A 26,875-nucleotide genomic window follows, 5' to 3' on the forward strand; every position below is an offset into this window, starting at 1 on the left:
GTGTAAAGAAGCAAACACACAGGCATAGATTAGGACTCAAACTAGATTTATTTTAGAAAACAAATCAACTTAGAGGCATTTGTTCACACATGTGGCTGAATAGGAGACCGTCCAATCAGATTCGAGGTCTTCACTCTGGAGGTTGGTTGTTCGGTGAGACTCTTGGACCTCCATCAGCTGACGTGGATGTTTGATGGTCTTCTTCTCTAGTGCCAGATGATTCATCCATGAATTCAGTAGCTACAGACTGAAATGAAGCTCATGCTGCAGTTATTGAATTCCTGTTCCAGATCAAATGTTCAGAGCTCACCTTGAATGCAGCAGTCTGCTGTCTGATAGTTTTTCTCATTGTAGTCTTCAATCAAGTCTTTTTCCTCATGTCAGGATGTGGTGAGACTCTTTCTCAGTCTCTGCAGACGTCCCTCGTTGTGCAGCTTCAGAGAAGAAACAGAAAAACTGGTCACTGCTTCAGCATCACAAACGCTCTCCAGCATTGAGAGTGTTTTAGGAATTCATTCATTGTGTTGTGAACTTTGAAGGAGCAGAAACTTTACAGCTGCCAAAGATATGAGCTCCAATTCTGGATGTTTTAGGAAATGTAGTTCATCAAATGAACACTTGATTATTGCTGATAACTCTCATTAAATTACCGAAGAAATCCAACATAAAAACCTGTAAACTCTCAGGCAGCTTTTGTTAAAGTTTGTCTATAATTCTATCATCATGTTCTGGAACCAGGACTCTGCAGAAGTTCCTTCAATCAGATACTTGTGTTTTTCTATTTAAGGCCTCAGGTTTGAAAGTACAGCAGAGGATTAGAAAGCAGTGATTTTAATATTTAAATCAGTCCAGTAAATGTTTGGCGTGAAAATTATTAAAATTTTGATTTAGATAAATTTGTGTCAAATATTGTAGAGTCTCACTTAAATATATCCAAATGAGTTCAGTGTATTTACATTTTATAGAATATTTGATTTCTTAATCTCAATACTGTAGGGTCTGACCCTAAATATTATAATAATGATGTCAATTTAAATAATATTTTAGTGCAGAGTCATAAACTTCAATCAGCTAAACTTACATAATAAATATCACTGTACAATCTTGACCTGAACATTCATATTATTGAGGTAAATTTACATAAATCATGATATTCTAGGGTCTTAACTGGAATATTTCTGACATTAAACTTTTTGTATTGTGCTGATAAACAACAATAACCCGACTTTCAGATATTTGTTGTCTGTGATTGAGACTAAATTCCTCCACATTTGAGAACATTCCCTGCAGCAGCTGTAGGAATAAATAAAAATAAAATCTGTTAATTTCCACATTATGCATATTAATTTATTCTTAATATCTCAGACTGAATGGTAGCTGGCAGTAAAAACAAACTCATCTGCTGGACTGAATTTCCCAAAATGGAAACATGGACAGAATTTAACACTCATGTATCCATGGCAACGCTAACGTTTCTGCTTCTTACCAAAGTTCACAACACAAGTAAAGATTTGAATGTAAAACTTCAGGGATGACTGCTAACCATAAGTATTCTGATCAATACTTCATGATCAATATCAGGACAGATGTTACAACTCCAGCTGTTGCATTAGACTGCAGTTATTCACAGAGAAATTAAAACATCACATTCCTCATAAAAACTAGATGGGACTTTTATTAAATAAAGTGTTGGTGAATAAACAGTGTAAAAAGTGCAAAGCAGCTCCATTAAATCAGGAGATGTGAGACTTCCACAGCATGGATCACCATCTGCTGTGTTGATTCATAGCTGAATGTCAGAATGAACTGAGCTAGAAAAGCTGCTTTGAGCTGCAACATTACAGTCTGACAATCCAACACCATCACAGTTTTCATCTGGTTGTTTTGCTTCAACATGCTGTGAAGTTCAGTTTTTACCTGAATCAATACAGAGATTCTATTTTCAACCAAGACTGGAATAAAAATTAGAATGTTATCAGGTTATTAATGCAACTAAATCCTTTCAGATGGAAGGATTTACTTCTAAGTTCTAATTCAAGTTTCAGTTGGAGCACATTGCATTCACAAAGAAAAACAGCGATACCTTCATAGCAACATTTAATAAACCTAAAGCTTCCCTGTTGGCACATTGGTGGAGTTTGTTACTGAGCATCTGAACCTTAAATCCAGTGAGACGACCATCTTCAGTCGAGGCCAGTCAGAGAACTTCAAGACCTTCCATCAGCTGGACCAGATGTGGCATCATCTCCCTCTGAACATCTGGATGACAGGAGAAAAGACAGAAATCAAACACAGATCACAGAAATACAATTTATTCACTTTCATCATTTTATAAAAGTAGCATGAACTTTATTAAAACTTGACAACATCAGTAATGAAAGTAAATGTTTTTATCTTGTGTTGAAGCTAAATTTAAAGTCAATTTTAATGAAAGTTTATCCTGAGAGGAGTGAGAATGGAGCTTTTCTTTCCTTTTTAGAATAGTCCCTCAAAATATTCTGTTTATTATTGGCTTTAGAAGGATTTTTCTTTACTTATTTATTATTAGATACCTCAGACTGATGCACTTTGCTGGTTTGCAGATAATTTCATGTACAATGACAATAAAGATCTTCTATTATAACATATTTTGCTGAAACAAGAATCTCTCAGTCTGCAAAATTCCACCTGCAACCAAGAATTATCTGATGTAGTTATTATTATAATCTTTACTGAACTAGCCCTGGAATTAATAAAAATCTGTATATGGATATGATTTTCTCTGATGGGACCACTATGGAAGCCGTAGTAACAATTAATTATCCTTTGAAGGGAAAGATTAGGTCTTCTTCAGGTGGATAAAAAAAAATGCTCTCCCTTAAAAAAAATTTAAAAAAATGCATACAATAAAGTAAATCTCTTCTGCACTGCACACATACTCCACTTTTGTATAACTCTGGATGTCAGAGTAAAGGCAGACAGATCCACCGATCAGCCACAACATTCTGACCACTGACAGCTGAAGAGAACAACATCCATCATCTTGTTCTAATGCAACGTTCTGCTGGGAAACCTTGACGTTCATGTGGATGTTTGACATGTACCACCACCTAAACACTGCAGGACAAACAACCCCCTAGTCTCCATGGCAACAGCAGTCCTTGATGCCAGCTGCCACCCTCAGCAGGACAAACTAAAACTACTCAGGAGTGGTCCGAGGAACACGACAGAGCTAAGCTGTTCACCTGGGTTCCACACTCCCCACATCCAGGATCAGATTGAGCATCTGTGGGATGGTCCAGGATCAGCCTGGTCTAGGTAGGATCCACCCTGCAACCCACAGGATCCACAGAATCCACAGGACATCCCCAGAGGTTCTGATGAACCACTGGGTCAGAGGAGTTTTAGCAGCATAAAGGGACCAATACAGTATTAGTCAGGTGGTCAGAATGTTATACTGTTATATTGTCATGCTGATTATATGATCAGTAAATGTTACCATCAATTCTAATGTCCACATTGATCAGGAAAAAAACAACAACTATCAGTTCATTCAGAAACTGTGGGGTTAAACCTAAAAACACAGACCTCAACAGCAGTTTGTTTCAAAGCAGAACATCAGCTGGTTTTCACTAAAGAAGCTTTCAGAGCAACAATTAAATGACAGTTTTGTTCTCATTAAGTTCAGAGTCAGCCAAAATAATGTACACACACATCAGGAAAAGAAAAACTTTTATAAATATTTCATTTGTATAAGTACTTCTATACATATAGATACCTCTTTCTAAGTTTGATCAAATCACAATAACTCTGTGTCCTGTTGTACGATGTTTTCCCAACAGATGGCGCTACCCTCATGAATGGAGCATCAACAAGTGACGTCTGCAACACAACAGAAATGTCTGGAAGCCAGTGGCCACCACTTTGAGCACCTCTTGTAATTGTAGAGGCCAAAGATAACTTTTATTAATCTCGTGATGTCTGAATAAATTTGGTATTGAAATATTTATGCAAGTTTTTCTTCTCCTGATGTGTGTAAACATTATTTTGGCTGACTCTGTATAATGGGTTTCTGACAGGTCACCAGGCAACATCTTTTTATAATAATGACAAACATACCTGCATTCTACAGGAGTGATTTTCCTCATGTGCAGGTAAAGATGTGTGAGGAGCTTAGAGATGACAGGAGCAGGAGTCATCCTCACTAATTCAGCTTCCACCTAGAAACAGAAAGACCACAAAGAAACACACTGATATACTCTCAAACGTTTAACCTCACAGCCTCAACATATCTGTTTAGGAAGTGTTGTGTTTCTAAATTCTGCTGAAAGCATTGACAGACATTCTCTTACAAGGTTGTGTAAAAAGCAGCCTGTCCTCTGAACTACTGAGAAATTTTCCTGAACAAAGTTTCTACGTGTAAATCAGCTCAACAAAAACTAAAGCCTCAGTCACAGATAACAGGTATCACAAATTATAAAGAACTTTCTTTGTTAACTCAGACTTTCTGCTTCAACCTCACATAAAAAGGGGAGTTTAACTCATCAGGTGACTGAAAATGAACGGCTTGTGCAGTTCTAGATCCAAAAGTAGGGTGTTTCAACTCATGTTTTACTACAAATACATGCAATAATAAATAAATACAATGACTGGTTGTTAGTTTATTCACTATTAATGTCACTTTATATAATGGATTGAACTTGAGCAGTGGAAGAGAGAAGGAATTTAATGAAATTATGGAGATTCAGAGAGGTAATGTTGCGCAATGTTAAGTTAAGCGCGGTTTAATTCAAACCAGCTGAATGTTAAACTTCAGTGCAGCTCAACGGGTTTCAGTTAACCTTAAAGTAAAATAACTTTTTTCAAAGCTAAAATACACAGCAGAGAAATACGGGTTGAGAAGGTCATTCTAATCATGACGGCCAGATGCAGCAGCAACTAACACAGGTGTTCAGCGGTAAGTTAGCCACCTGTGTTAATTAGCCCGCTAGCTAACTTAGCCGCTTAGCTAGCTAACGCGTCCGGACCAACTGCTCAAACACGACAAAACACAACTCTTCACAAGTCGCTGACTTAACGTACAACAAAACAACGCTACTGGTTAGAAGTATTTATCTTCTTACCGTGTTTTACTCCAAAAACAAGATCAACAGCAGCCAGAGATGCTACCAGACGTGCGGACCATAGATACACACAGACTAGATACGCTAGCGAGCTGTCTTCTATATTATCTATGGTCTGACCAATCACTGCTCTCTGACTCTCAGTCAGTCTGACCAATCACTGCTCTCTGGCTCCGCCCTCTGAGAATCTTGTTGTCGTTTGGCTCCACACTTGCTGATGACCACTTCCGGTCTCAGAAAATGAAAAAACTGACCTTTTTTCGTTTCTGTCTCCCACTGATTTTACTTTCTTGTTATTCTAAATACAAAACGAAAATCAAGCCATTTAAAAAAATGGTATATCCCTTTTTGATCATGAAAAGGAAAAACGCCTTGTATTTTAATTTTTGTATTGTAAAACGAAAATCAAATAACCACTCATTTTTTTGTTTTTCAATACCCGTTTCAGAACGGAAAATCCAATTACCAGATCCGTACACCGACCGTACACGGACCTGTAAGTGATACTTTACTTCTACTGGTTTTATTCTACTTGGACTAATTTCAGAGGCAAATGTGACAAAGCATTCAAATATTTCATAAGTTTATAAAATAGATTGTCAGAATATTTAATTCTCGTGTGCAATATTTCATTTTTTCAGCTGCAATGTTTTGTTTTAATGCACAAAATATCAGTTTCACAAGCAATTTTTCAACTTCGTGTGCAGTTACCATGTGTAATATTTCAACTTCATTTGTAAAATGTAAACCTCGAGCAAAATTCGATAGTTATGCATAATATCCCAATTTCATTTACAATACTTCACATTCAAGCGCAATATTCCAAATTTACATGCAATGTTTCATGTCATGTGCAGTATTTCAATTTCAAGATCAACATGTTTTTTATGTGCAATGGTTTATTTCTGTGTGCAGTATTTAATTTTATGTGCAATATGTCAGCGGAATGTGCAATATTTCAATGTCATGTGTAATATTTAAATATCAAGTGCAGTAATTCATTTTTCATGTGCAATATTTCAACTTCATGTGCAATATTTAGATTTTATTTATTTAAATATCCCAAAATCTGGTGCAATTCAGTTTTTTCATTTGCTGTCTTTCAATTTCATAAATAACGATACCGATAATCAGTCGCCAATCTACTTCTTGGATAGCTGAAAAATGTAAAATTAGCCATTATTTCACAACAAGAACAAAAATTTGACAAAAGTTCCAAAATAAATATGTGTAGCAGAACTTTTTCCAACACTAATAGTCTCATGGCCCTTCAGATTTATGTTGTGACCCTTTGGAGGAGGTCTGATCACCTGGTTGGGAACCAGTTGGGGACAGTCTGGAACATGAGGTTTTGGACAGTGACACAGTTTTCTAATTTTGCCTCTGTACACCACCTTAGTGGATTGAAAATGAAGCAAATAAGATGTATTTAAAGTGTTGACTTTCAGCTTTAATTCAAGGGATTTTACAAAAATAGAGCATTAAGTGTTCAGGAATTCGAGCCAGTTTTTCCGCAGCCACGTCATCTTCTCAGGCTCAAAACTTATTGGACAAACAAACAAAACAATGTTTATATCAGGATTATTTTCAATACTTGGATGCAGCCGATGACTGCCTGAAGTCTGGAGCCCGTACACATCACCAAATGCTCAGTTTCTTCCCTTGAGATGCTTTGACAGACCTTCACTGCACCTACCTTCACTTGCTGCTTATTTGTGATCTTTCTGCCCTCAATTTTGTCTTCAGAAAAGCAGCTCAGTTGGGCTGAGGTCAGGTGTCTGACTCGGCTGCTTAAGAACTTTCCACTTCTTTGCCTTGAGGAGCTCTTGGGTTGCCTTTGTGGTATGTTTTGGGTCCTTATCAGCTGTACTGTGGAGCGGCGTCCATCAGTTTGGCAGCGTATAACAGAATCTGAGCAGAGAGTAAAGCTCCATGAACTTCAGAGTTAATCCTGATATCAGAGGTCCCATCATCAATAAACACCAGTACCCACTTCCACTGGCAGCCATACAGAGCACAACCATGACATGATACCGCCACCACCATGTTGGACAAATGATGTGCTATGCTCTGGATCATAATATCTTTCACTTCTCTGCATTCTTCAAAGCTCATCTGGGTTTCATCACTCCAAAGAATCTTGTTCCAGACCTGGGCGGTTTTATTTAAGATGTTTTCTGGAAGAGTCCAATCGAGTGTTAACGGTCTGTACCTTGAGATAAACTCTGTATTTACCTTCATGAAGACGTCTCTTCATTGGAGACTTTGACAGCGATGCTCCTCCAGAGTATTTCTGACTTAGTTGAATCTTGTGAATTGTTTTTTATTTGTTCTTTCACTTTGGTTGTGTTCTGTGGTCTTCTAGGACTAGCATGGTCCTAGTAGGGAAGAAAGCAAGAGGATGCCAGAGAATGACGTATATCAAGGACTGGACAAATCCATCGAAGGCCAACACTTTAACATGCAACGTATGACAGAAAAAGGTGGAAAGGCATGGTTGTTGGAAAGGCAAGACACCTAAGAAGAAAAAAAAGAAGAAGGTCCTCTTGGCCTTGAGGTGTTGCTGAATTCTCCATTTTTTTTAAGAAATTCCCAAATTGTTCATCTGGCCACCCTTAAAGTTTCTGCTATGTCTCTGCCAGGTCTGTTTTGTTTTTTCAGGCTAAAGATGGACTTCCTTCATCTGCATCAGCACTTCTTTGGAACACAAACTGAGAATTCCCGTTAATCTTTACTTCCTGAACTTCCTTGACTGCATATCCGTCAGCTGTCTAGTTACTTCAGAGCCTGTGAAAATGGAGGGATATTGGAAAACAGCAAAGACAGTATTTTTCAAACACCCAGAATTGAAGCTGGAAGTCTAAACTTCAGTCACATATTTATGGCTTCTTTCTAAATCCACTGTGGGGGCGCACAGAGGTAGAATTACTAAATTTGTTTCGCTGTCCAAAAACTTGTGGACCTGATTGTTTAAAGTAGCAAAAACTTTCTCTTTGTTGGACGACTACTGACAGTCAAATGCTGCCCATGCATCAATCAGTACATTTAATATGGGATGATGGATCAGTCACAGGGGGATTTTTTCTGCACTTAATGCTAAACGTAAGTATTTGGTTGATGATACAACATCACTATTATTGGGGCTTTTAATTACATAAAGTAATTGATAGACAGATACAAGCTACATGAGGTCTGAGGAGAGAACTGATGGCCCTTTAAGCCTCTGGGAGCGTTTGAGAAACCCTGTTATCTTCACTCATAGGGATGAAGTCTGACATGAAAGTGATGCAATTTTCTGTCTTTTCATTTTCACAGTGAGCTACTTCCACAAAGTGACTGATGTTGAACTGCGACACCATTTCCCCAAACTGTTTCTGAACTTTACATTTCTCACTTCGTCTTTTGCTTTGCTCAGTGAATTTCTGTTTTTTCATTTGTAAAATGGGGAGAGTGCTGATCCCAGGAAAAAAATAATAAATGCAGCAGACCATATATCTTTATATTACTGTTTCCACCAGCCGCTCTGCTGTGTCTCCATTTTTCTTTGAATATATATTTCTGAAAACTCATGTTTATCCTGAAAAGAGCTAACGGAGCATGTTTGCAGTTTGCAGCAAAGATGGTATTATTTAGGGCAACAACTTATATCATATTTCACCAATTACTGCTCAATTAACAAGTGAATAATCCTTTAATAAACACGTGTTAACATTTATTTTTAACACTGATTTATTCATAGATTAGCTGGATGTTTTAATTACTATATGTGTGAACATTTTAGCCCCATTTGGTGGCTGTCAGCACTTTTTTCGTAATTACAATTAGGTTTAACAGTATGTATTTCTTCATCATTAGCATCATGACCCTCAGAGCTGCTCATCCTCCAGGCGTCCACAGTCCACAGTGTCGCTCATCAGATGCTGTTTTCAAACACACTTGGTAGCTGAGTGTATTGTTTGGTTGGTGTTTAATGAAAGGAAATTAAGGATTATGTAGTCAAGGCAAATCTAAAGTGATAGCACAGTCTGTTTTCAAATTTCATGCATACATTATCCAGCGGATTGTTTTTCGTAGACACGAATAAAGGTCTAATTTACATAAACTGAACAGTACAGCTGGAGCCTTGAGAGTGCACATAATGACAAGACTCCTAATGATATGTACCGAGGTAATAATGCCGTGGAGCACTGATTCATTCTTAAATATCTATCTTATTCTGTATTTTATGCACGTATATGTGATCCGGCACATATTTTCTAAAAGCTCACGCTTGATTTTATCTTACATTTGCATTCATCTTCTAGAGTTTGTGATCCTTCTGTTGGTGTCCAAGCGTGAAATTCTAAATGCCAGCAGCTTGAACTGAGTCACTCCAGTAGATTAACAGTCACTGACACATATACAGTATATCAATAGTATGAGAAAGACATAAGTCAAAGCACCCCAGTGAGGATTTACTGCTTTATTTTCTCTGCTCCACTTGTTTGGTAACAGTTCGTCTCACTACAGCACCCATTAGGCTAATTGGCACGTCTTGATTGAAGGAGAAAACTCCCGTCTGCAGCAGCTTCTGTTGCTGTGACTTTCAACAAGGACGCTTTCATGGGTGCATTTTGTGCGTCTTTGTTGTGTCAAGCATCGGGGCTGAGGTGTGTATCGGAGAGTATTGTTCAGTGAGGCAGATGCTGCTGATAGTGTAGCTGCTGTCATGCGGGAGCTTTTCTGTCTAGTTGAAGAGTGTCATCCAGCTATTATTAGACTTCACAACCACCTGACAACCGTACACGCTGCAAAAACTCCAAATCTTACTGAGTCTATTTGTCTTATTTTTAGTCAAAATGTCTCATCCCACTCAATTTAAGATAAATTCACTTAACAAGAGACATTTCAGCAAGATGGAGGGACTTGTTTTAAGACAATGCATCTTAAATTTCTTGTGAAGTCAAACAATCTTGAAATTATCTTGTTTTGAGTTGTATTTTACAAGAAAACTCAAAATAAGTTTAATACATCTCAAATTAGGAGGTTACATGAAAGCAAAAATCTATTTTTGAGTGAAAAACTGCTTTTTTTTTAAGCATATCTGGCTTATTTTAAGACACCTAAGCTTGACAATCCTGGTAAAATATAGCTTAAAATAAGTTTTCCCAGCTAATTTTAAGACCTCAATATTCTAAATATCATATCTTATTTCAAGAAATCTTACCAAGCCATTTTTTGCTTGTTCTATTTCAAGGTAAAGGTTCCTTGAAATAAGCTTTTTTTTCTTGTTTTGAGAGGAGCACGCACAAAGACACAAACACAAGCACATTTCACTCCATCTCACTTGTCAATGCCACTTATATTTACATTCCCAACTGCCTAGAAATGACAGTAATTATGTTGTGTTGATTTCACAGTCTGGCTGCTGCTTCAGTGCATGAGCCAAAGAAGTTGGAACAAAGTTGTGATGTATTATTTACATGATATCAAAGATTTATTTTGGCCCTGTGACATCTGTGCAAACCAGTCCAGTAGACTGTGTTTTGTCGAATTCAAAACCGCCTGAAGAGACAAGGAAATGCTGCCTTCATAGATGTCTGTGCTGCCTTTGTGGATGTCTCACACGCAGTAACAAGCTTAGTTTTGGCTCAGTTGTTCTGAACCGCAGTGGGGGCTTCAGATCTGGCACACTGTTGTTATTGTGATTCATTTTACAGAATTCACGCTCAAGCCTCTCTGATCACTCGTCAGATTCACACACAGCAGCAGCACGCTGACAAACATCAAACCGCCCTTTGACTTCCGGCTGCTGCGACAGACTCCGGTCAGCCTCTAATTGGCTGGATGCAGGTGTTGCGGAGGATTTGTTGCTTCTTGGAGCGTGACCTGTGGAAATATTTTGGGAATGACTGCAAAGAAAATTTTTCTCACATAGAGTACAGCCTGATATTACAGTCAGATGTTCAATGTAAGTGTCTGTTAACCCTTACATTTTAAGGGTAAACAGACAAAAAAAATCGACCAAAAAGAACAGAAATTGACAATTTATAGGCTGTTACCATATAAATCAGAGAAGGTTGGTAATTTATGCTTTAAAGTTTGAAAATGTGAAAAAAAAAACATATTTTCACAGTGAAACTTCTGATGTCCACATTTTCAACATTTTTGGGAAATCTTTAAACATTTTTTGGTGGAAAAAAAAGTGTTAAAAATGTTTCTTAAGAACATTCACAAAAAAATCAACCAAAGTCCTGCAAATTTCGCTGGATTTTGGTTGATTTTTTTGTGAATGTTCTTAAAATATTAGAAGTTTTACTGATATATATGGAATCACTTTATATATTTTTAGGATTTTTTGGGAAGATTTTTACTCATTTTTGGAAAAGATTTACAAGAATTTTCTTGCCAAATTTGGGTGATTTTTTTTTTTTTTTTAAATTAAAATTTTCAAGGGAAACTTTTAAGGAATTATTGGAATTTTCTTCCTGAAGGTTTTGCAAATTTTCAGAAATTTGGGGAATTTTTTGCTGAAATTTTGGATTTTTTTTTCCAGACAAAGAAACAATATTTTTTGGTGCCTGTAAATGAGGACAACAGGAGACTCATCACTGGCAGGTCTCTGTGTGATTATGCTGATGTTTCCTCCATGTTCAGGAGCCAGAACACTTAGTATGAAGATAAATTTCATATAAAGTCAATCAATTGCCTTCAAGAATGAAAGGACTTCTCTGTTTTCTAGCATCTGCGCTTGATTCCAGATCAGCTTCACATCCCTCCACTGCTCAGATGTTGTCCAGCCTCCCAGAGTGTCAGTGAGCTGATTTGAAATTTTTCCACTGCTGGTTCATGAGGCACTGAGGGCTGCTGTGTTCTGAACCACCCTGACCTCTCAGACCTTCTGCTCGCTGCCCACAGAGTCAGAACTAAACTTGGCTGCATTTAGTTTTCATGTGCCACATGTGCCAAACTTGAGGTTTGATCTAACTAACAGTTACTTTAAATTAGCATTAAGAATCTGTTTTATTTTGCTCTTGTATCAGTGACAGCTGAGGTCAGCAGCACTAAGTTTTTGGGTTGTCCATCTGTCTCTATTCTCGATATCTCTTGAACAGCCAGAGGGAATTACTTCAAATTTAGGAAAAACACATTCACTCTGAAAGAAGGATGTCAGACTTTAGTGGTCAGAGGTCACAGTGACCTTGTACAACATGTATTTGGCCACGACAGAATAATTTATACACTAATTATAACAATCTTTTTTATGGAAAACATCTAGCAGAATAAAATTATGAAATTATTGAATTTTGTATCCAAAAGGTCAAAGCTGAAGTGTAAATGAACATGGATGTAAACTGCAGCTTGACTGGTTGGCAGAGGTCAAATCTTTTTATTTATTCCAATGCTTTCGTAATCTGTCTTTTTTTTAATATTGCGTTATTTTACATCTTGTCTTAATGACCTTTAACTTCTTCTGTACAGCACATTTTAAAGTTTGTGATACTACAGTAAACTTTCCTTATCTTATGTCATTCTTGTTTCATTAGCATTTTCTGTTAGGGAGACATACAGCATGTATATATGTATGTGTCTATGTACAGTTGAAGACAAAATTATTAGCCTCCCTATGAAATTTTAGGGTTTTTTTCAAAAAATTCCCAGGTGCTGTTGCACAGATCACCCTTACATTATTTACTGTGCACACAGAAACAAAATTATTCAACAAAAACCAAAAACTACCAGGGTTAAAATTATTAGCTCTCTTATGAATTTACCTTTTTGTTGAGCCAAAGCACAAACCACTGCTGTCCAATCATGTGCTTTAACTTTGTAATGCTCACAGCTTGTAATCAATCAATCAAGTTAAAACTGGGGGGTTGTCATGCACTTTACAGACAGTCTAAAAGCTTCATTAAGGATTTGAGCTGTCACTTGAGAAGGCATCATGCCAAAAACAAAAGACCTGAGAAAAAGAATAGTTGATGTTTACAAAGCAGGAGAAGGGTCTACAAAGTCTCGAGAAGTGGAGTGAGAAGTCTCAAGAAATTCAAAGAGAGCCACACAGTACAGAACAAGTCTGGCAGAGGTAGAAAGTGAAAGATTTCAAAGAGTCTGGGAAGAAAACTTGTGAGATATGTGTCTAAAGATGCTGGAACAACCAAAACACTTGTTAATGACTGAGTGTTACGTCCAGCGCCTCCTACCCCGTGTGTGTGTGTGTTTTAACCAAATGTTGTGAGTATGCAAATAGGGCTGTGTGATCCCCACTCCCTGGTTGGACCGTGACAGCAGAGGCGTGGCTGCGACCAGGAGTCCAGTGATTGGTGCGGCGCTCCCCAGGCTGACCAACCGAAAACTGCCAACTCCTTTAAAAGAGTTGTCAGTTCAACTGAACGGGGCAGCTGACTTCCAGCGTGCCATTCTGTGTGATCTGTGTGGTCGAGGCAAGATTGTCTGTGTGAAAGGAATTGGCCCAGGGTTAGAATCAAAAACCGATACAGCTTCATTTGATTACAGGTAGTTCCTTATTGTCTAGTTTCACCAGGATTAGGGGTGCTGACTCCTGTGTAAGTTTTGTTTTGTCAGTTCCCATTTAGTGAGCCTTTTTGTTCCGTTTTTCTTTTGTCCACCGCGATGGTAGCGTTAAGTTCTCCTTATGAGAACTCTTTTTGTGTTTTGCTATTTTCTTTGATTTGAGCAGCACCCACCAGCCCTCTTCCTTAGTTTTGCCTCAGTTTGTATAGTAACGTGCACATTTCTGTTCAACCTTTTCTGTAATAAATAATTTGATTTTTACCGCCAACAGCTGTTTATGTTGCTTCCCCCCCCCCCCCCCCCCCATCCCTTTTACCCACGGTAGTACAAGGCAGTGAATGGGCCACGCTTGACAACCTTCAGAATCTGCCTTTGGATACAGCCTGACCTCTGCTCACAGACCTCCAGCGTGGAAGAGGTTCACATCCAGCAGCACATTACAGCTTCTCCAACACTCTGCTGCTCCTTTTGTCCTTGTGAGCAGTAAGTCAGTTCTTAAATCTGTCAGCAGAAGCTTCAAATCTGCTGCGCCCATCAAAATATGAAGTCTCTGAGCTCATGTGGTCCATTAATTTTCTCAAGTCCACACAAAGCATCTTAGCGAGCGAGCACTTAGTACAATATTGTGAATGTGTGCTGAGCCGTGAATGAAACCTGGCAGCTGAGAACTTGAAGCTTTTATCTTAATGACACTTCAGCTCTTTAATGAGAATGTTTAAAGAGACCATTTGAAAGAAAAGAATGTAATTCTACACAACATACGCATCGTATCAAAGCCTGAGTTTAAAGGAGCTCAGATTCAATTTTTTATACCACAGTTACAAATCCCATATTAGATGATGATATATCATTTTCATACAATTCATAAAAAATCTTCAGTGTATTAATCATAAAATGTACATTTATATTATGATTTTCTTTGCTTCTTTCAGCTTGAAATCCTCTTGGTGTGGAGGGGCAGAAACTATGTATATAATGATGTATATAAAACACATAGAGAGTGTATCATTTAATCCCCATGTCACAACAGGAGGATGGTTACCATGGAGATTACAGCAACTTTTAGTCTTATTGTGTCATGCTGGGGTTTATTGTGCATTTTATTCACTTTTTTTTTCCTATTTTGTGTTTTGCATACATGAATAAAACCAAATGCGCACAACAGGTCCATGAAACAAACGAACAAAAACTCTCGTGCTTGCATACATTTTCTGAAAAATAATTTATTTCCAGAGTAAAATAAACCATATGTTGCCATACAAAAAGTGTAAGAAAAGGGACAACATCAAAACTGTAACTGCAGAGAGATCAGTAGAGTAACGGGTCGTGTGCGCCGAGTCACGTTGAAGAGTTCAAACCCAGGAATAAATTCAGTGCTGTTCGCTTTGACCCTGCACACACCGGAGCATCTGTAAGCTTCATGTCAAACACTACAGGCCGAGCTCCAAGACAGGCATCGTGTTTCTTTTCTCTTTGCCCCACAACATCCTACTTTCATCGCTATGAATTGTCCCAAATCTTCTGTGACATCAGACGCACACATCCCAGATAATTAGATTATATATATAATTTAAACTGTCCTTCCAAACACAACCTATTAAAACATTCTGGGCCTAACGAAACAAATATATTACTCCTAATCTCCTGTACTCGAATGCTGAAACACAGAAAAATATTACTTTTGATTTTCTTCTTTGCTCTTCCACTAGGGGCAACAGCCGTGAGAAAATATAATTAACATTCTTATTTAATTAATCCCTTATTAAGACATATTAGGCTGAATAAACTCTGCAGATGTGAAAACGAACGTGGAAATGAAACAAATTGCTGCAATGAAAAAAAACTAAACAAACCTGCAGTCTGACTAGGAATAAACATAGACATCTCAGATATGAATTGCACGTTTGCACCTATGAGACGAGACCTCACAGTCTAGTCTAAGCAGTATCAAAAAACAGTGTCTACGATCCAGCAAGAGAACAAGAAACTGAACAGTTAGAACATCTAGTAGGCCACTATAACAACCCAGTCTGGGCGTTTCTGTTCTCTTTTTGTAAGAAACCTTCCTGCATTGAAATCAAATGCATCGACTGATGAACTATTATTCTGTAAACACTTGGCAACTTTTAAATAACTGAAGAACCACCTGAACTCTTTTTTTTGTTGTTGAAATAACCGTAAAAATCTCAGTTTTGAAAGTGACAGACGGAACACACAGTGCTGACTGAAAGGAAACTGTCATTTTTCACACGGATCACTGGAATCATGACAGACCTAAAAAAGAATATGGCATCTATAGTTGAAGCAGCGTCATGTCCACTCACTAATGAACGACTAGGACTGAGCCACACAGTGCTGTAGTTGTCTTCTACCACCGAGTCAACACAGGAATTCACTGGCAACACTTGACGACACCTCGCTGATACGTAAACGACTACAATGGACCCTTTCGATACAGTTTACCGAGGACGCCTCCTGTGACACGAACTGATCGCCTTTATCAAAAACTTTTATCCTTTCAAGAAAAGAAGAATAAAATCATAAAATATTCCTTTGAGAGAAATATAAATGTCCACATTGTCTTTTCTTTTGTAAATTTTTGTTTTACAAACTATAAAACGGACTCCATATTTTCACAAAACTCGTGGTCCTCTAGGTTATATATAAACTTTGTCCTGTCCACCAGCTTGGGGCCGTCGTTGAGAGACGGGTAAAACTCGGTTGGCGTCAGGTGTCCCTCGTGGCCTTTGATGTATTTCTTGTAGTTCCTCCGCAAGCAATACCACGTGGTGGTGTAGAGGAGGAAGGCAACGCCCTTCAGGATGATGGCGAGGCTCACGTAGAGATGCCTGTACGCCACATTGTCGTACAGCAGGCAGGCGCCCCTATCGCCGCAGTCCGTGCTCCAGAAAAGGCAGGTAGAGTCGATCCCAGCACCAAAGATCAGAGGAGGGGGGATGAATCCTGGAAAATAGAAACACTTCCTGAGCCCACTTACTCTGAATACCTTCTGAGGCCTGGACTAGCTGATCTGAGTCCTGGGATCTAAGAGCCCTGCTAGGTTTGTATTCTCTGAACATATCACAGATGCATTCTGGGCCTAAACCGTCCCAGGATTTGTAAACGATCAGTAGGGTTTTAAAAGTCCATGCCAAACCCTTGTTTCTGTCTTCATGCTAAGCTAGGTCAGTGTGTCTCAAATAGTGGGGTGCAGAGGCATGACAAGGGGGGCGCGAGCGAATGGGAGGAAAAAGTCCATCTATGCAGAACTAATTAGCTGAACTATTGCTTTAACGTCAGCCTGTTTTTCGTGGCACACAAACTACGCTGGCCGTTGTGCAAGTCCATACTTGTGTACTTGGCACATACGGATTCCCAAGAACAGGAGAAGACACCGTTAATGTGTAACTGGAACACCGGCGTACTTGATCACATCACCACCTCGGCTCATCTACTCCGATTATTTTTACCAGGGGTGTGAAACATGTGGCCCGCGGGCCAAAACCAGCCGCCAGATGGTGCACTTCGGCCCGCGGGACGACTTTACAAAGCGTAAAAATTACAGAGAAGATATTAACTGTAAATTGTAAATTCGTAAAACTGTAAATTTAAAATAATTTCTAGACACTGACAAGTTGTTTTGATCATACAGTAAAATACTAGACTGTTCAGTTCCAGATAGCTGTGACTGAATGTTTTGTGTGTTTGTAGACACTGTGATCTGTCAGGTGTAATGCACGTGTAAATGATAAGCTGAAGAATAATACTGTTGAAACTGAACTATTTTTCTTAAGAAATTTCAAGGTATTCATAATGTTTTGTAAAAAGATAGTTCATTAAATGTGAACATTTTCAGAATGTACTTTTTTGAACTAAAGCAAAGAGAAAAAGATGGAGTTGTGGTTATTTATAAGTTATCTTGTGATTTTACTGGTCAGGCCCACTAGAGATCAAACTGGGTCCCTGAACTAAAATAAATTTGATCTTTACTGTGAAAAACAACAACATGGAATCAGATAAAATAACAGCCCGGCACATTCACCTTTTAACATAAAAACTGTTTATATATAAAGTTTTTTATCCTCCGAAGGGGGGCCTGACAGAAAAAATTTGAGAACCACTGAGCTAGACTAACCAGCTGCTCATTGTAGCTTCAATCTATCTAACAGCTTCCTGTCCTTAACTCAGAAATGATTCCAATACCATCGCATCATGTCTCTGTTTTGTACAGTACGCCTGTGTGCTTCCATATAACTCGATTTAGATTTTTATAATTCCATTACTTCTCCCACCTACTGAATGTAAAATTGTTTTTCCACCGTCATCAGTTGAAATTGTGTATATCTCATCTGATTTATTTGTTTCCTGCATGGAAATAAACAAAACCAACAGAACATCTGAGGTCGAAGCAGGCGTGCATCTGTGTGAGTGACAACGTGGCCTCATTAACAGAAAGTCTCTGCGAGCTCAGGTAAACCTCTGTACGCTCACAGTCTTAGCAGGAACCGTGGCAAACGCTCCAAGTGTGAGTAATGAGACGGACCGACAGAATCTAAAAACTGATGTTATCTGACGGCAGCTCTTACCAAGCAGTCGTAGCAGCAGGAACAACACTCCGAGAGCGTATGATTTCAGTTCAGGGCTCACAGTCCTACAGAGAGGAGCGACATCGTTTAATCTTGCAAATTTATTCAGTGAATGAGATCTTGCACGCTGCTCAAGTGAAGCCACAATACCTGATTAGGATGATGACGGAGGGCGTCTGGGCCATGGCTCCAACCAGGCTGCAGGCACAGATCACACACAGGAAGATGAGGAAGGCCTCCTGGCAGCCAGGCATCGGACACTTCCCTGGAACCGCTGTGCCGAGTTCACCTTCAGCACCTGTTATACACGAACATCCCCTCGAGTTCTGTAACAGAAAAAGAAGAAAGGGTTCAACAACAAGTACATTGTAGGGAACACGTGATATCTGGTTGTCACGATTGGTGCCAACACAGTAGAAAGAAGTGATCTGTTTTATGTCTGCACTTCAAAAAACAAGAGCTGACGATAACTGCGGCAGCAAGGCAGCAGTAACTGATATTTTGTGCTGCCGAGCTGAGAGCAATTCTCTCTACATGTGATTTGAATACAGAAAGCATTAATCTGCAGTCAGCATCTGATCTTGAAACAAGCGCAGCAACACTTGATTGCCCAGCATGTGTTTGCTGATGACAGAGCTACGAAACACTGGGACTATTGTCCTTTTAACTAAACACTATAAAATACACAGTACTGCTTACATTATGTTTTTAATAACTTCACAGAAAAGCAGTGGATTTATTGCTTTCTGTGGTTAGTGGTAATAAGACCTTAGAGGAGTTGGATGTGGTCTGAGAGGATCCTGCAGGGCTGCAGCCGGCGAAGCAGGCCGACAGGTAGGTGACGCCGTTGGAGCCACACACCGGGCTGATGGAGGAGGTGAAGCAGTTGCAGTGACTGATGCACTGACTCTCCGGCTTCTTTCCCGCCGTTAACGTCCTGAACAGAGACACAGAGAGAAATCTCAACACCTCTCTCCGCTCCACAAGTACCTGCTACATCCGTACGAGGCACAAACAAAAAATCGAAACAAGCACCCTCAGCCCTTTATCCGTGATACTATGGATCTCTGGTTCACTTTTAACATCTCCATGGAAACTGCACCGCACAGCTAACCTGCTCTGGAGCAGAATGGGTTCAGGGTAGCAAATCAAAGAGCAGTAAAGCCCCAAAGTCAGTGTTTCTACAGGGCCACTGTACAGACAAAAGTACTACTTTTACACTGAAATAAGAAGAAATAAAGTCCACTCTAAGGCTGGGGACTGAGCTTGAATATTTCTTTTTGGTACAAACCAAAATGTAGAATCAGAACCTGTCAAGGATTTTTTTTAACTTAAGCTGTCATATAAAGAAAGAAACCTTGGACTTATGAAGATCTAAAGTGTTGCAAATAGAAGGAAGAGAATATTATCTGATACATCAATTCCTCCCACTGACACAGCAGTAAAGAGAAACAGTTTGCATCTTTTAAATGTATAATGTCTGAGCCAAAACACAAAGAAAAAAAGGCTTCTGTATAATACAAAACACAAGTCGATTTGCTTGTGCAAAACTTTAACTGAGAGATTTACGCACATGCATAGAGCATCATACTGTGTACAGAATCCATTATTCTCCTCTTCATTTAATGCTTCCCTCTCCGTCGTAACAGTGCTTGTGGTGTTATTGCTGCGATGAACTTTGCTATGATCAGAGCAGCAACTAATGAAAATCATAATTATGGATTCATCTACAGATTATTGTCTTGATTAATTGATTAAATCATTGTCATCTATAAAATATTTGCAAATTTCTGAAGACAAAAGAGTGGTGATTACAGAAACTGAAAGTCAAAAATGTTGCATAAAATATGACTAAATAAACTAAATTGTTGTGTGTAAATTTCAAGGCAACAAAGGGATTTATTGATGTTACTGCAGATCTAGTTGTGGTACAGAGAAAAGATTTAATTGTCAAACAAACATGTCCAGTAATAAAAGATGCAATTAGTCTCTATTCACTTATTTTTAAATGACATATTTACAGATATAAATAACCCTTTGATCAAGTTCAGTCGTTTTTTCTCTAAAAGGTTGTTGTGTAATTTGAGAGACTTGGTGTCTTTTGTCTTCAAAGCAACTCACCCACAAAGTAATGTTTAAGTATCTAAACGTCAACGTAAGTGAAGAGTATTTGCATTAATGTATTGTGTTTATGGCCTATTATTAGTTTTGTCTGTCTGTTTTTGATTTATTTCTATTATTTACTTTGTGAAAATCTAATGTCATTCTGTTTTAACCCTATAAACTCCAAGCAGTTTCTGGGTTTTCTTTATTTCTGTCATATTTTTACCATTTTAAAAAGATTTTCAATATATATATATATATTGATTTTACACCCAGTTAGATAGTTACTATTTATATTTTTTTGTCTACGTATGTGTGTCACATGTAGACTTAAGTGGGGTTTTTTTTGTTTAGAAAATACCGTGATTGTAAGGTTAGATTTAGTTCTGTCTTTCAGTGGAATAGCATGTAAACCATGAGGACTACAACGGCTGCCAGAAAGTCAAAAATTCAACAATTTCTACAATTTCTTGCTCAATAAATGATGTAACTTTATTGATTTTGACAAGACTACATGTCTTTCAAACCCACCGGTGGATTTTGAGATTTAGAGGGTTCATCTCTTCTATTTTCCTTTTAACTGTTTGTTCTAATGCATTTTTTCAGCAGCTGTAAAGAACCTGAAACCAACTCTGTGTCTGAACTATGTGATGCCATTAAAGTTGCCGAGACAAGAACAGGCTGAGATGAACTGACAGATAGAGACAAAGTGGGTGCGAGCAGATCAACTGTGACTCATCCAACCTGCTGACTCAAATATATATATAGAAGGCATTTCACATCTAATTAGAATGAATCGATCTATCAGTATGAAAGTGAATGACATGTCTGACTTGATGAAGTCAGTTGCATTTATATTCAGTGTATGCAACCATCAGTAACACAAGCCCACTTTCTGAACAGAGAATCTCTTTAAAGACTGAATGATACAAAGTTGTTTGAATAAAAAATATGACTAATATATTAAGAATTTCTGTTTATGCATTTAGATTCCTTGCACTCCACCTCCAGTAAAAACCTCTGGCCTGTTTAGTTGTCACCGCTATCGTTTTGTTTATGCTGTTTTCATTCATTAGAATAACTGGGACGCGTGTTAGCAGTGCACTTCTTTCACAATCTAGGGCATGAAGACATAATGAGAACAGAAAAAATATATTTATATAATATCTATTGTTTATTGTTCTTGCACAGCCCGCATATAGCTCATCTTATCTGACAGAAAATACACCGTTCTGCTGAAGCTGCGTGCGACTGGTTCAAAGTTACAGATTTATCATGAAAATGGAAAATCTTGGGTGAGTTTTAAGACCAGTTATTCAGGAAGTTAAACGTTGTAAGATGAGATCACTTTAAGACAACCTCATGGGAGCTGCCACTGGAGACGAAAAGGTTGATCTTCTGCTCTAATCTTTAACGTTTTTGGCTTATTTCGTATTGTACGTGTACAAGTTGTCACGAGTTTAGTCAAAGTGATTTCTAGTTTTGTCCGAATAATTCAGTAAATACTACTGATAATCAATAGAAAAACAAATACATTTAGTGGGGAGACTTGACTTTTTCATCTCACAGCCCCTCAATTTACAATTTATGTAGGAACTGCTGTCCTGACCTGTATTCACTGTGATGTATAAATGCCATATCATGACGTTCTGTCTTACTCGTTGCCGTATGTGACGGTCACTCCGGCGACGGGACCCGTGTCACAGCCGAGGAACAGGAAGGAGACGTAGCAGGCGGTGGAGATCAGGTTGACCAACATGGCCATGCGGATGGCTCCCAGTGCCGAGAGGTTGAGCTTCTTCACCAGTAGGCCGCCCATGAAGATCCCCAGACAGGCGCACGGGATGGCTGTCATACCTGCACACAAAGTGGGCCAAACATGTTTATTACACTGATAAGTAAGGTAATATGTGTGATGCTGCTTGTGTAACGTTTGCCCTAAATACGGACCTAACAGCTGGTTTGCTGAGGTGGTGGTGAGGTTGAACTGCTGCTCCAGGTATTTCCCCAGAAAAGCTGCAAATCCAGCCACGACAGCGATCTCCATGCAGGCCGCCAGGATGATGCAGGTGAACACTGGGTTCGACAGGAGGTGCTTGGTCACTTTTGGGATCACTGGTGATTAAAAAAAGACAGAAGGTGAGCATCGATTTGGTGGCATGCTGCTGAGCAGGACAGACAGGACTCTCTTGTTGCCTTTTGTTAGCACCTGTTCTGATCTCACTTGATTATATGTGTTTAGCAGTCAGATAACATCAATTACACACTTCCAAAACCTGTACTTAGTGTCACAACTGTGCAAAACAGACACATTATTGTGATGACTGAAACTGGCATTTAGGTTCATTATTTATTTTGTACAACAGAAATGTAAAACTTGAGAGCAGCTGCAGTGTTAGAATATGCTGCAACTGCTTAGAGTTCTGCATGTAAGTGTATTTTTCAAGTTCTTTATTAATCTAAAGAGATAGTAAATATGTGACAACACTTCAAATTTTAAAAAAACTTTGTAGTTTTATGCAACATTTTTACTTCAGTATATTGCTGCTCGGGCCACAAACTAACAAATATTTTCATGGTCTATTAATCGGACAGTTATTTTCTTTATTTATTGCTTAGTTTTCTTGGTGTATAAAATGTCAAAAACATGCAACATGTCTACCAGTGTTTACCTAAGCACAAGATCATGTGTTTAAATCTCTTTTTTTATCCGCAACCCAAAATATTCAGTTTACTGTAATATAGGAGGAAAGAAACTAAATATTCAAATCTGAACCATCAAATTTTATTTTAGTTTCCTAAAAAAAAATGCTCAAACTGATAAACCAAATAATAAACTAGTTGGCAATCAATTTAAAAACTGGCAACTTATTGATTTATTGTTTCAGCTGTACTTGCTAGTATGACTTCTGAAGGAGCTGTACAACTGTATCAACTGCAACATCAGACACGTAGTTTAACAATTTAAGAATTGTTTTCCACATTTCAGAAATACAGCAAATAAACAAATTAATTAATCAATATATACATACCATGTATTTTACAGGTTTAAATGTGAATGACTGTAAATTGCTTTGAATGAAAACACTGCAGTACGATGCTGGATCTTGCATGCTCACCCCTGAGCTGCTGACAGCAGGTGGGGCTGTTGGCAGGCTCATGGTTCATCACAACTCCATTGCTGGACTTTGGTGCCTCATACTCTGGGCTCAGAGAGGGAGGAAGCATGACCTGCTCGCTGTCTGCTCCCTCCTCTCTCTCCTTTGTAGGCAGCGACTGAGGGAAGCCAAACATCAGGAGGGCTGAGCAGAAGAGTAAGGCGCCACAGAGGAGGAAGCCTGCCCACCAGGCCCCGATCCACCGAGGGTCATCTGGAGTGATGCCTAATTTACCTGTGGACAGGAAGAGCATGATGGATGAATGAAGCACCGAGAAGAACATCAAACAAACACAGAAATATTGGAGAAATATGCAACTCACTGGTGTCAATGAAGATAGCGTCCACGTAGAATTTAGTGCAGAGGGAACCGAGGATGAAGCCGCAGGCAGGTCCGAACACCAGTGTAGAGAAAAGGATTCCTGTGCAGAAATAAATTTGAGTTGGTTAAGTTTTATTCATCTGACACTTTCTGATGAAAACAACCCGTAAATAATAAAAAATAATAATATCAAGATCATTAGAAGTTCTGTGTAGTGCTGTGTTTGACTTCTAGATGGTGCTAAACACTTGATAAACAAAGAAATATAGAAAGGATCCTTTGTACCAACCAAAAAGACATGAAGAAATATCTCCAATAAAGTTTTACTATATTCTAAAATAGCATTAACCATCTGAATTTCTGTGCCCCCTGACGGGTTTCAGAGTCATGTTGTCTGTTAAAAAAAAATCTCCAAAATAGTACCATTTATCACAGCCAGAAACTGTAAATACAGAAAAAATGTTTCTATTTTCAACTTTCTAATAGTCAATGAACAAGTCAGGCGTGACGCCCTGTTTCCTTGGAAAACTGAACCAAAGCCAAGCTTAAAGTAGTCATCAAAATCACTTTTTTCTTTATGTGTCATTTAAAAATCTGCCAAAAATGAGGTGCCCCATAAACAGGGGCAAAAGTCTTCGATGCAGCGATCATGGGTTCGAATCCAGCTCATGGCCCTTTGCTGCAGGTCCTTCCCCCATTCTTCTCCCCACGTTTCCTGTCTCTCTACACTGTCCTACATAATAATATGCTAAAAGACCAAAAAGAAGAATAATTTTTTTAAAATGCCAAAAATACAGTGTTTGCTCTGACCAGACTGTGCAAAAAACAAAAAATGATTTGCTCATTGGTGCAACTGACAAGACATTAATGACTCACTTCAGACCAACAGTCATGTAACAAAAACTGTCACTAGGCTGAACTACAGGCTGTGTTTACAAAGAGCAGATAAGACAAGAAGAGAACAAGTATGGGAGCAAATAAAAAATGTAAATAGTAAAAATATCTGCAGTATGTAGAGTTAACTTTATTTCAGCATTGTAACACCTGTACAAATCTGGGAAAGTACTGTACTTGCCTATGACAGTGTTTTATTTAAATAATCAAAAGCATTATTGTATTGCAGTGAAAATGTGAAAGGAGCAGAAAATGTTGTTTGGACTTCAGAGCAGCAACAATGTCAGTGAATTATGCAAAATTATGTAAAAATACATTTAGTCTTGGTCATTTGCAGCTCAGAAAATAAAAAATTGAACTTCACAGACAATTTTTTATCAATCATTTTTTGAATAACTGATTACATCTCTAAAAAGTCTGTAAATTATTAGGAAACAGGACAGAATATATATTACATGACAACTTCAAATATCTTGCTATTTATTTACTATCATTATAAGATATTTGATTTAATTTAAAATTACATGAACACAAATAATGTGCACATCTTCACATTTGAGAACCAGAGAATATTTGCCTTTTTCCTCCTCATTTCAGCTCTACTTTTAAGTGTCCGTTTCCAGGAGGTACAGTGTGAAGCATGACAGCAAACAGGGAAGTATTTCAGCTGTCATGAAAGATCAAATCATCCAGTTAAAACCACAAGGCAAGTGCAGCAGTGGTGGCTGCACACACAGTGACTGCGCTTGTTATTTTCACACGGCTCGGCTCTCTGCAAACTCGCAGGGTAACACACACCGAACAAACAGAAACGCGCACTGTGAGGAAGACACCTGACAATAGAAACCGGTTGTTTTGTCCCAATCTGCCCTAGTGGGCAGCTGGAGATAAAAATGTGAAGCTCGATCCAAAATCCTCATTAGAGCGCCGTCAGCGGGGTGAGACTCCGGCACTGAGAGTCAGACTGCAGGCAGATAATGAAGACTCAAAGCTCAATTTGGGAGACAAATTTCTCCCTGACTGTATGTCCTATGATCTGTGGTATTATTAGACTGAGTGTGGAGAGTTGGACCGTATCTGGCACAGAGCGACAAACCAGATCCCAGTCTAAGTTTGACTACTGTTACATAAAAGATCTGCAATGCTAGTTTCCAATTACCAGCTAAATAAAATGAAATCATCTCAGCTAACTGGTCATGTAGCATTAGTAGAGTCCCTTTACTAATAACAAGTTGGCTGCAGGCCGGCCTGAGCATTGCTGCTATCAGCATGGCATCTCCAGTAAGATGTTGTTTGGATGCCAGGAGCAGCCACTTAATGAACAAGCATGGAAACTGTGACTAAGCTTTGTGCGTCTCTGCTGGTGCTGAGAGTGAAAGCACGGTCAGCTTCCTGGCTTGACCACCCACATAGGAAGGGAGTCAACGTATTCACATCATGCGGCCTCATTCACATCATAGTTTATTCTTCACATAAAGGAAATGGCTCACAGATTTGTTAGGTGCGGCTCAGTACCTATAATGTGGTACAAATAGGCTCATTTATGCTAGACGAGGAGCGAAACAAAAGAGAGGGGTCTTTCATGTTGCGATGGAAACATTCTGCTTTTTTTCAAAAGCATGCAACTGAAACAACTTTGCGGTTGACAGTCAGACCAGCACGGAAATGAACAAAGATACAGATGTGTCCATGAGGCGCCAGAGCGTGACAGGTTTTTACCTCTTCCTTCTGTTAGCTTCTGAGGTTTTACACTAAGGAAAAGACGTCAAATAGCTGAAAAAGTCCAATTTCCTCTGCAAAGTCTGAATGCAAGAATGCAACATATGAAATCAAAGTTTTAAAAAATAAAGCTCAAACAACAGTAGCTCCTCCTACATGGTCAGACAGAGGTATTCACAAACATATAGACACAGGAAGGAGTTGTTGTGGCACATCAGGGAGTGTTTACTAGACACCAAAGTGTGTAGTTTAGCAGCACTTTCATAAAACTAGAGGGCTGCAGTCACGATGTGACGACCAAATTTGCCTGTGGTGTTGCAAATGAGGCCTGTGCACTCTGTTTCTGGTGTTTCCTTAGAAACTGAGTGTTGTCTCCTCATAGCAACAACATCACAATTGCTTTCACCACAGGAAACCTCGAAGAGGAAATTCAGTTAGTGAAATCAGCTTCCAAGAGATGATGGCTCGGCCTGCCCAC

At 38.7% G+C, this 26,875-nt stretch overlaps 1 protein-coding gene and 1 long non-coding RNA gene across 3 annotated transcripts in view; both read right to left on the minus strand.

Annotated features, from left to right (window-relative positions):
* Window positions 1-29: 29 nt before the first annotated feature.
* LOC129348189 (uncharacterized) lies at window positions 30-5,202 on the minus strand. 2 transcript variants are annotated; one of them, XR_008600665.1, is made up of 4 exons: window positions 5,103-5,202; window positions 4,099-4,199; window positions 311-2,259; window positions 30-206 (listed from the first exon to the last, which is right to left on the minus strand). It is a non-coding gene; the product is annotated as an uncharacterized LOC129348189 (long non-coding RNA). The 2 variants fall into 2 exon arrangements; XR_008600664.1 differs by having other exon boundaries at window positions 30-2,259.
* A 9,617-nt stretch (window positions 5,203-14,819) lies between these two features.
* The window catches only part of slco3a1a (solute carrier organic anion transporter family member 3A1a), a 43,843-nt gene continuing 31,787 nt past the window's right edge, over window positions 14,820-26,875 (minus strand). The window contains exons 3-10 of the mRNA XM_023280787.3: window positions 23,786-23,884; window positions 23,425-23,697; window positions 22,256-22,420; window positions 21,964-22,162; window positions 18,971-19,139; window positions 18,353-18,528; window positions 18,203-18,267; window positions 14,820-16,580 (exon numbers count right to left, since the gene is read on the minus strand). Coding sequence (XP_023136555.2) covers window positions 16,228-16,580; window positions 18,203-18,267; window positions 18,353-18,528; window positions 18,971-19,139; window positions 21,964-22,162; window positions 22,256-22,420; window positions 23,425-23,697; window positions 23,786-23,884 — 1,499 coding nt within the window. The 3' untranslated portion in view covers window positions 14,820-16,227. The remainder of the gene's footprint in view (window positions 16,581-18,202; window positions 18,268-18,352; window positions 18,529-18,970; window positions 19,140-21,963; window positions 22,163-22,255; window positions 22,421-23,424; window positions 23,698-23,785; window positions 23,885-26,875) is intronic.

This window comes from Amphiprion ocellaris, chromosome 3 (assembly GCF_022539595.1).
Source record: "Amphiprion ocellaris isolate individual 3 ecotype Okinawa chromosome 3, ASM2253959v1, whole genome shotgun sequence".
Lineage (NCBI taxonomy): Eukaryota > Metazoa > Chordata > Actinopteri > Pomacentridae > Amphiprion > Amphiprion ocellaris.